This window comes from Odontesthes bonariensis, chromosome 2 (genome assembly GCF_027942865.1).
Source record: "Odontesthes bonariensis isolate fOdoBon6 chromosome 2, fOdoBon6.hap1, whole genome shotgun sequence".
NCBI classification, from domain to species: Eukaryota; Metazoa; Chordata; class Actinopteri; order Atheriniformes; family Atherinopsidae; genus Odontesthes; species Odontesthes bonariensis.
In genome coordinates, this window is record NC_134507.1 from 19,428,050 (window position 1) to 19,438,953 (window position 10,904).

A 10,904-nucleotide genomic window follows, 5' to 3' on the forward strand; every position below is an offset into this window, starting at 1 on the left:
GATTGGGTCCCCCCAGAGATTCTTTTGTTTAGATTGTTCTGCATTTCACGTCTTTCACTCTCTCTTCTCCGCCTCCCTCTTTTCTGACATCTGAGGTAGATTACAGCAGAGACCCTGGGTCACATTTATGACTTAAACCAAGAACATATGGTGTTGTGTGCATGTTTGAACGTCCATTTCAATACAGTGGGATTCCCCTGCGGTCCCCGAGTGGCGGTCAGATTTATTTTCTTGTCCATTGTCTCTTGCTGAGATATCAAAGGACTATTGTTTGTTGATCAGCAAGGGTGCTGCAGGTTACTTGCAGGTCCTGGACGAAATCGCTTTGCCTCTCCTCCACATCTCCCCTTCTCATCTATCTCATACTTACTTTTAAAGTATGTCAGCTCTACCAAAATAAATCCTAGAGACAGGATGTTCACTTGCACACAAAACATGTTTCGATTCTAAAACATTAAGTGTGGTTATGTGTCATTTGTTTTATTCAAGTCCCTCAGGTACATCACTTTCTATCTGCACAGCATGTGTTTGCTTTGATGTAGAACCCAGGGAGAAACCGCTCACTTTGGAACATATTCGCCCATCGCTCCTCACACGTTAGCAAGTTAAAGAAGAAATCTCATCTCCCATTAATTTCAGCCAAAAGCAAATCTGTAAAAGTGTCAGTTGACTTTATTAGCATCGGCTTCACTCAGTTGAAGAAAAACAACTTTTGTCTTTGGAACGTTTATCATGTAAGGAAAAAAAAAAATCTACAAAAGAAGTTGTTGGAAGGACAATATATAAAACAATGGCATCAAACCAGGTTTGACAAGAACACAAAACTAAAGAAAAAAAAACGAGGCTCAAATAGTTTGGGATGCAGGGCACTTTCCTCGTTTTGCCCTGTTGTTTACAAAATAAAAAAGGGGAGAGACGTATTTACAATGCATATATATTTACATTAAGGCATTTTTGCTGGGTAAAAACCGTTGATCTGATACAACCCCCCATTCTGCACAATCAAATAAATAGACAGATTTACAATGATACATTACAGTGCTATATTGTCTTTATGCTACCTGCAGTGAATGAACAAACACACTTATAGTTGCAGGCTGAGTCACACCATCAAATGGACACCCTAAATTATAGTAAAGGACAGGTACACACTTTTTTTCCCCACCTTGTAGCACTCTTTTGTTCAGTATACTAAATAACCCATTAAGACCAAATGCAAAAAAAGCTTGTAAATCCATTCAAACCTGACGTCGGTGCCTTTAAAAGTATGTTTCTTTTCTTAAGACATGAACATTTTTTTTTACTTTTAAACTTTGATGGGCATTAAAACAAAAGGTGGTATTTATAATAAAAATATACATCTATAAGCTCTCAAAATGGGTTTATCTTAATGTTTCCATCTGCTCCAGAGGCTTTAGTGGACATTCACAATTCTGACAAGTTTTTCTTTTTGGAATGCTTTTAAAAAGATGATTTAGATCTTAATGGGTTTACAGGGTTTCTGGTTATCAGTTGAGTTTTATATATATGCATGTTGCTAAATTACTGTACCGAAGTCTTAAGCCACCCTTCACGTCTTTATGCATCGCCAGAAAAATGTGGTTCTTTGCAGAGCTGTCTGTTTTGCATGGATACAATACTGGTTTATCTTTTGGGTTAGATGCCTTTTTTTTTTTATACCTGAATGATTCACGTCAGTTTAAGCAGCTAATAATTTATTTAAAAACATTGTTGGTCAGCTACAAGGACTGGACTGAATATGAAAAAAGAAATCTGCAAAAGTCAAAAGGAAAACTTTGAAAGACCTTCAGAAAGCCTGGAGAACTTTTGCTCAAAACCACGTTAAAGACTACAAGAAAATCTGGCTCATTGGAAGCGAAATATAAAGAACTGAGGAGTGGGTTAAGACTTTTGCACAATACTCTTAAGTATTTCTAACGATAAGGTCAAGAGATCATAACAGTATAAATCTTGTCCTAGAGGGATTTCAATACAAGTGATGAGGGAAAAAAAATCCATTTTCTGTGGAAAAAAAGCAACCACTCAGATTTAACCAAAGTTACAAGAAGCCAACAATAAAATCACATGGATATTTAAAACCAAAGTGAACCTGTCCTTTAACAGAGCATGTGTCCATGTTGGATTGACCGGTTGGATAGAGCTGAGTTGCTGTTCAGCTGTGTTCAGAGTCAGAGAATGGAAAAGCCTCAGAGAAAGGACTGACTTTTGTACAAAAGTTCCACACAATGTCTGGATGTCTGTGAAGTGGCCAGAGCTGAGCTGTCACATAACAATGGCAAACATCAAAATGTTAAAGTTTTTCTTTCTTTTTTTTTCCAAGCCGAGTCCCGAGATTTGACAGATTAGGAAATAAAAACAGCACCATGTGTGTTTAAAGGAACCACCCACATGAATCACAGCTCCGTTACCACAGAACAGAAACAAATGAACCAAGAGAAGGAGGCACTTAATAAGGTGTTGATAATTAAGAACGATACTTTGGTTAAAACATTTACAGAAAGTAAACTGTTTGATGACACATCTGTACAGACATATTTTTGAAGACTCATAATTCAAGCTTGTGCATCTAATACAGTCACTTCTGTTTTAACTGAGTGATCTCTAAGATGGGTTCTGCTTACATTTGTCTGGTTGGAAATCCATCGAAGAAAAAAAAACAAAAAAACACCTAAATAATTCATCACCTAATTGCTGCTCTTCAGTATCCATCCACGTTCCTCTGTTACTCAGTCTTCCGCACATCTCCTCTCTATAAAATCAAAAATCTATCTCTCCATCTCCACCCCACTCTTTTCTTTTTCCTGCTTTATCTTCCACGTCTCCAGAGTATAAATGCCTTCAATTTTTAATATCTCAACAGCAATGACTTGTGTGGCTTTCTCAGAGATTCAGTCCAGTAGTGATAATGGTTGCTCCAGTGGTGTATGAGATGCATGGGCCAAAAAGGCTGAGAGATAATCAATTCTAGTGCAAACCTAAGGATTTGGTAAAAAAAAAAAAAATATCTGGATATTACAGTTATATAAACAAACCAATGAGTAAACATAGATTTTGTTTGGCTAGTTTTCATGAAGTTCTACATTACAGTAAGGACAGATGATGATGTTTCAATGGTTTCATTCCAGTCACACAAAGTCCAAAATGGAGAGAAAACACATTTAAGAGCTACCATTTTCTTTATATTATCATCTGTCTTTTTTGTATTTGTCATACTCTATCTAAACCAGGTATATGTGGAGGTTAAGGGACCAGGATGGCTGCTATCTTCCTGCTTTACAACCTCCTACTCGTCCCACTCTGGGTTAGGAGCAACATGTTTTTTTTAGGCTATCGTACTGTTACGGCACGCGATAGCAGCACCGGGAGGAGAAGTGATGTCTCTGCATCACGCAGCCTGTGACGTTGTCGCTGTGGGAGATGGATTGAGTGCTTTATGTGTGTCACAATAGTGCTTGAACAGTATAATTCTAGCGTGTGTGCAAATGTTGCTAGTTCTGATGCCTCTTCATGTGCAGGGCGAGGTGGTCGGATCGTGAGAAGGAGCGGGAGCAGACGGCACACTGGAAGGGTTTGGCGCCCGTGTGTTTCCGGTAGTGACGCGTCAGCTCATCCGAACGGGCGAAGCGCCAGTCGCAGCTGTCCCACGTGCACCTGTACGGCTTCTCACCTACAGGGTGGGGGACAAGAGAGTCAGTACAGCTGAGAGAATAGCAAAGTTGAGTCAAATGTCTTACATAATCACAAGATCTCCAACAAGCGATGACAGATCAGCGCTGTGTCAATACACACACACTGATGACAACTATTTTTATGAAAGCACAAGCTAATTCCCTGACTTAATGATTCACACAGTTGGGTGGAGAAACTGGGAAAACAGGCTTTACTGAAAACTCCAGTTGTCTGACAGAATATACAGTCACAACGCTGTCACTCACAGGCATTCTGTTAGCGCCCCGACACTAACGCTGCGCAAGTTTCTCACGGCGACTGATCTGTATTGTCTGCCTTCGCTTCTAGCACGTCTCTGATGGGTTTAGCCTGTTTGTCTGCCAGTCTGTCATTCCTCATCTACAGCTGCAGGTGTTTTTAGAAAATGATTGTGACCTCCCTCCTTCAGGGCCACTATTGTCTAAGGCATGAAACTCAACCAGTAAACAACCACCTGTTTAAGTCTACAGGCTTCAAGAGTTTATACCTTAAGATTATAAAAAGTTGTTCTGTACTTATGTGTGCATGTGGTGGTGTCTCTCACACACAAATAAGGTAAAAAAAATATATAAAGGAGATGAGGGGAGCCTATTTTGTGGCACTTACAATAAAATTGCCATTGAAAAAAAAATTGATTGGGAAGGTTTGGGGTCCTATAAGTGGGGGAAAGAATCAAAAAAGCAAAACCATCAGGTCTTACTGGGTTAAATGAGCAGTAAATTTGATCTGTAATGCTGACTAACTACTATAATTAAAAAACAACACAAGAGACAGTAGATCTGTTGAAAAAACACTACTCTGGGAAGAGGAATCAGGAAACATATTAAACAAAGGTGAGTACACATGGAATTTCCAATTCATTTATCAATTTATTTTTCTTTAAGCTCAGATGCAGCCCAGCATGTTTGCTGCGAACCTAGTCAGGACGACTGCCAGGCAAGCATAGCCCTCACAGTAAAGCACAGAGGTGGGAGTGTAATGCTGTGGAGCAACAGGGATCCAAAAAGTGCCGGAGAGAGATTTTACTTATACAAGACTCTAAGATTGCATAGCTTCTGTTGAAAAATAACACGCTGATTGACAAGATGACTTTAACACTGCCAAAACGACAAGAGTCCCTGAAAGTAAAACAAAAAAGTGAAAGCTGTGACCAAGAAAAGTATGTCACCTAACCTGAATCCCATAGAACACCTTAGTTGTATTTCACAGAGAATGGAAAAGCATTCCATAGAATCGCTGAAAAAAAAAAAAAAGTCTGAAGAAGAATGACAGAACATGTCTACATAAATTTGTGGAACACTGGTATCCTCCATGCTGACGAGAATTGAGTCTGTCAACTTTGAATCATTTGAATCAAGTCTCCTAACAAGCACAGGGAACTCTACAGCGTTGCTAAAACAACAAAGATAAAGCTGTTCCAAAATAAATCACGTCACCAAACTGAATTGAGAAACACACACCTGAAACTGAACACAATGAGGAAAGACGGTCAAAAGACGTTGGGGAAAAACAAAGAAGAAGGAAATCTAGACACACTCAAACGCATCCACCCACACCCACTCACACACACACACACACACACACACACACACACACACACACACACACACCATCCAACACACTTACAATCAGGGTAATGGATGTTGATGGAGATTAGAGTGGGAACTCCCACAGGGACCCAAACGCATTAGGAATCATCCCATACAGATTACTGACAGGTGTGTGAGTGAGGACGTGTGTCTGTGTGTGTGCTTGTGCATGTGTGTATGAGTGCATCTCAGTGTGCATTCAAGCAGCTGAATAAAAGAAGTAGCACGAGTAAGAGACAAAGACCGATATAAATGGGAGGAGGGGGATCCAAGGAGGTTTGAAGGTGGGAGCATGGCAGGAAAACAGAGACGACGATGATTAGATGAAAGAAAGGGACGAACGGAAAAAAATAAATAAATATCAAGAGACGATAACTGAGCAAGGCTGACAAAAGCAGAGAGGATATGTAGTTGCTGCTACACAACCATTTACGTGTTGTGCTCTCATTTTGTGGTCTATAATAACTGCAATAACCACAATCAGCCTGCAGCATGAATGACGCCAGATCTAATTGTCGTGTCATGTTCCCAGTACTGAATTGCAACGAGCACACACCCACAATGTTGTTCTGAACAAGTAGTTCAGATTCAAAAGTGGAACACATTCTGGGTGAGAGTGAGTTTTGTGTGTGCTTCCAGATGAGGGAGGAATGCGTAGATATCAACAGAAGCTCTGTTTTTTTAGCTGGAGCGAGGTGGGGCCCAACACCTAAGCACTTGTTTGGTGACTTTGCTCATCCAAAACCAAATGGCTCAAAAGTAAATGTGAGAGAAGAAGGCTGATTTCGAAAAAGACAAGGGAGACAGAGGGGATAAAAGAAAACTGTCCTTAAAGAGCCTAGATGAGCAGATATACAGATGAGACCATATAGTTTTTGTCTGTGTACAAACACTCATATATTCACAGTGGCAAAAAAGCCAAGCTAGTCGAAAAAAATATATGTTTAAACATGCTCTGATATGGTAACGTGGTTCTGAAAAAGATGGCACCACAAGTGTAGCTCTGAGCACATAGTCTGAGAGTCATCCTCTGGCAGAAGTGTGTCACTTCCACCTGTTTTGATGGAATAGTATATTGGGCAGAGGATGGGAATGGGGAAGGATACTTTTACACACACATGCCAAGAACACAACACTCTGCCTAGCAACACAGTGCCAGTGCAGATCCTGAAATATGAGTCCTGTTGGCAGCTTAGTTTTTTTATGGGTCTTTTTAAAAAAAAAAAAAGCTAACTTAATTTGAGGAACATCTTACCCGTGTGAGTCCTGAGGTGGGCTTTCAGATGGGACGACTTGGTGTAGACCTTCTTGCATCCTGACGACAGACATGGAGATAAACACAAACAGACGGCTTAGGCCAAACAATCTGCATGTGTCAGATATGTATTTACCCAATAAACTGAGCTGTGGTATGCAAGAAATTTGAACTAATGAAGAACAGAAGCTGTTTGGAATGAAATATGGTACATATTTTGTAGAAACTCAAAAACAGGACTTTTCTAGGTCTTGTTGCTCAAAACGGACATGAAACTTTCACAGCTAAGCCACTGACCAAACAGAATACTGCACATAGGTGTAAGTAAATTACAAAGTAAAGGGAGTAAACAGGGTCATAAAATGATCTTTTAAAAATTATTCAACAAATTGTCAGAGTTAAACTGAGCAGCTGCAGCAGAGTGACTGCTAGACACTGCGGATTTGTGGAAATGATTGATTTGCTTCATCTGACTTTTAAAGAAGTTAGGCGTGCACAAACATGCTCAGGAGAGCTCTGCTTAAGCCTATTTTACATGCCGCCACAGGCGAGTTAACAATACATGTCCTACAAGTAGCTGCACATCTTACAGCTTTAGTTTGTGTGTTTCTATGTATTTGTGTAAGCCAGTTTAAAAAAAAAAATACTTTAACCTGAGTGAGCAATCTCAACTATGCATACAAATGTGTGTGTGGGAAAAAAGATCAAAAGACTAAAGGAGAACATCTATGTAATTAACACACCCACACACACGAGATCATTCCACAATCATTCCAGCGATGATTTCGAAGCCGCAGCAGTGAGTGGGAGCTCCTGACTGAGACTGACACAATTGTTTAAGGAGCAATAGTAAATGCAAAGTACTTCTCAGACCTTATAGTTAAGTGAAAGCCAGTGGCTGACAGTCTCCATCGCCATAACATTGTTATTTCAGTAGAGTGTGTAGTAGGCATGGTGACCCAAAGGTCTGGGAAAGTCATTTAAAACGTAACATATAATTTAAAAAAAATGCATGGGACTCTTAAAATGAATCTGGTTGCCATAATGCTGACCTTTCTGAGTGACCTGACATTCACCTGACCACAGTGCAATGAAAAAACAAACACACACATACACACACACTACAGCAGTAACAATCACCATGCACATACAGTGATGGGCATGTGTTGTATTTCTAACCTGGGTAATCACAGTGGTGGATCCGTCTTTTCTCCAAGTCGGGATTGTTCCTCCTATTGTAACGGACCGGCATGGCATTCTGAGTTGGGCTTGGACTTGCTGTGGGAACTTGAGGAAGGACTGTAGATGGGCCTTGGACCGGTGGACCTGCAGTAAGGGACAGGGCTAAGCTGCCTGGTCCCGGGCCAGGTCCGAGTCCCGGGGTGCCTGCTAGCTTGGAGGCAATAGTGGCTGCATATGAAGGAGGAGGAGACATCGTGTGGAGCAGCTCCTTCTGCCTGTCAGGGCTACCCGGCTCCGAGCTCGGCGGGGAGGGCGGCAGGTAGGGCACCTGCTGCTGCAGGAAATGGGGATGTGCCTGAGTGTGAGGATGTGTGTACACACCACTGCCCAGGCTGCGGTAGGCAGGCTTGGCAGTTTGCTCTTGCTGGGAGGCAGAGGAAGCAACAGGCAAATCGTGGAAAGGCGCGTGGATGGTGGTTGTGGAATTGTGTTGCATCTGCTGCTGATGATGATGATGCTGAGCCTCCATACCATTGCCATGGTGATGATCCAAACCGGAGTTTAGGAGCTGAAACAGCGAGCCACTGTTGTCATGGTTGAGGCCATGCTGATCAAACTGTGATGTCATTTCCTGTTTGACAAACACTTCCGACAGTGAATCACCACCACGGCTGCCTCCCGACTGGGTGAAAACACTGGTGAAGTCTGGTAACCCTGTTAACGTCATGCTTATGGCTGAGGATTCCATTGCAATATTGCCGGGGTCATGCCCAGATGTGCTGCAGCTGCTTGTGGATGTAGTGTTAGGGCAGTGAGGCTGTAGGTTGGGGGAGAAGCACGAAGAGGCAGTTTCAGTTTTAATTTGCGTGAGACCTGGATGGTTCTGGTGCTGAGAGTGCCGCACCTGCTGACTCAAACCCATCCTCAGGTAGGCCACGTCAGGGAGGTAAAGATTCATGTTGAGAGTGTAGGGAGCCCCAGTGTGATCGTCAGCGAAGAACTGATCCACTGCAGACGTACTGTTTCTGTGTGACTTCTGCTGGCCGCCTGCATGAGGTGGGAAGGGAGGAGGCTGAGGGGAGAGATATCTGTCCATCTCACACTTTGCCTGTGAGTAAAAAGGCAAACACACAGAAATAAATTGTTTAATGTAAATCACATCTACTTAGCTCAAACTTCAGCAGAAGTTTCTCTCGAGCTTCCATTAAAGTATTCTGAGGAACTATTTTGAGAAGACAAAGGTTTGAAAGAACAGTCACTGCTAAAACATTTATCAAGTAGTCATCAATAGGCGGCTGCAACATTCCCCCTCTGCCTGCAAAGGCTGAACTCAGAAACCTTCCTCCAGTGCAGCCGGCAGTAACAGATCCGAACATGTAAGGGATCAGACCTTTCATATTAACAGTGGGAAACTTACTCTTTATCCCTATTACAAGTGCACATGTGTAAGCCTGGCACAAATCAAACCGGCACTTGAGGTGAGCAACTTCATGTCTCCTTCATACTGTGCCTAATGGTATCACTCCCGTGGATCTAACCAGTATAAAAGTTAGATAAGCCCTGCAGCAGAGGATGAAACAGCAACATGAAAGGGAATGGGGAAACACCCATGCCTCCCTGTCCGCTGCTGCTGCAGCAGCAGTAGTCTGGGGATGGGCAGCTATTTGAGGCTCCTGATCCTACCAGCTGTTATGTAGGCTTCTCTCTCCTGCTGCACAAGTTTCCTTCTAACTGGGGACAGAGTTGCGGGGACATTTCTGTCCGAAGCTGGAGTCAGTTGTCGTGAGGGTGGTATGATGGTGTGAGCGGACGCCAAGGGGAGACCAACAACTGGTGACCAACTGGCTGACTGGCACAGAAAACATGCGGTGAATGCGTTTGCGGGCGGAGATCGAGGCTCTGCCACCCGTCCAGCTGCTCGCAGCCCGCTTCGCTTATTCCCCAAAATAGTGCAAAACAAAGTGATGATTAACATCACGCAGCGAGGCCCAGTTTAAAATCGGAGGCCATCTCAGAAACAACCTGGGATCACAACCGATCTGCCACGCCCATTCAAAGAAATACATAACATGTGAAGTCGCTTTCATTTCTGCCCGGTTTACCTGTGTGAAGTCATTTTGTCCCGGTTTGTCCGATCCGGGGATCTTGCAGTCCAAGGCGAACAACGCCGCGTCCTCCAGAGAGAATCCAGCGGGCAGAGTCGCCTTCTGCAGCGGGTAGAAGGGGTCGTCCTGCACGCAGCCGCCGCCGCTCATCGTCAGTGTTGCGGCCATGAAGCTCCGACGCAGCAGCGCAAACGATCGCTCGCCCTGTTATGCAGAAAGGAGGATGCCACGGCGTGCTGACAGAGGAGTGGAGCCGAAGAGGTGTAGTGCGTGTGGTGGAGTAATTAATGTGTGCCTGTCGGCAACATCTCTTTCCACTTGTTCCATCCCTCCGGCCCACAGACAGTTTTCTATCTCTCGCTGCAGGGCGGAGCAGCCCAGAGTAAATACAGAGCAAGCACCGCCCACCAAGCCTTAAAAACGCTTTGATCATTCATTCACCGGCCACCGCCCTACGCTCCATCTAAATACATTAACAACCGTGTTGTAAAGTGTGCGGGACCGGCCCGACAACACAAAGGGGGCGAGGGTTAAACTCCGGCATTCTCAAACGACACGTTTTTGACTTTTGCTGTTTTAAGCTGCAGCAGCCTCAACCATCGACACATTTAAAATAGATGTAAATTTGGCCCGGGCCACAGTTGGAGCCGGCCAATGTGGAGTTAAACGTGGGAACGTTATGGGCTACTGCGATGAATAATTTAAAGACTGCAAAAAATTTCAAACACATTCTTACAATGAAATGAGGCAACATTATTTAAGGAGTGTAAAAGTCTAACTGTAAAAGTGAATTATGGATCCCAGTGATTTAGTCTCCAACTTCACAACTCAGTGCAGATCCATTTGAAAATAAACCAAATAAAAAAAAAACTAGATTCCACCATTTCATGGTGGATTCCCATTAACATATGTGAGTCAGGTCCAACCTAACAAGTCATCCTTGTGCCGCTGTGTCTACATGTTATGAAGCCCTGTACAATCAGGTACATTTGGTACAAACAAACAGCAACAAAAACTATCATCTTTCAAGGAAAATGCCCTTCA

At 43.0% G+C, this 10,904-nt stretch overlaps 1 protein-coding gene across 2 annotated transcripts; it reads right to left on the reverse strand.

The window, feature by feature from the left end:
* Nucleotides 1–650: 650 nt before the first annotated feature.
* Nucleotides 651–10,204, reverse strand: klf5a (Kruppel like factor 5a). Of its 2 annotated transcripts, XM_075478463.1 has the most exons (5): nucleotides 9,858–10,204; nucleotides 8,660–8,863; nucleotides 7,753–8,572; nucleotides 6,574–6,633; nucleotides 651–3,688 (listed from the first exon to the last, which is right to left on the reverse strand). In XM_075478463.1, exons 1-5 carry the CDS (start codon nucleotides 10,026–10,028, stop codon nucleotides 3,510–3,512), a joined length of 1,434 nt encoding a protein of 477 aa, XP_075334578.1. In that variant the 5' UTR covers nucleotides 10,029–10,204; the 3' UTR covers nucleotides 651–3,509. The 2 variants fall into 2 exon arrangements, with proteins under 2 accessions (XP_075334578.1, XP_075334577.1); XM_075478462.1 differs by having other exon boundaries at nucleotides 7,753–8,863.
* Between the last annotated feature and the right edge of the window lie 700 nt (nucleotides 10,205–10,904).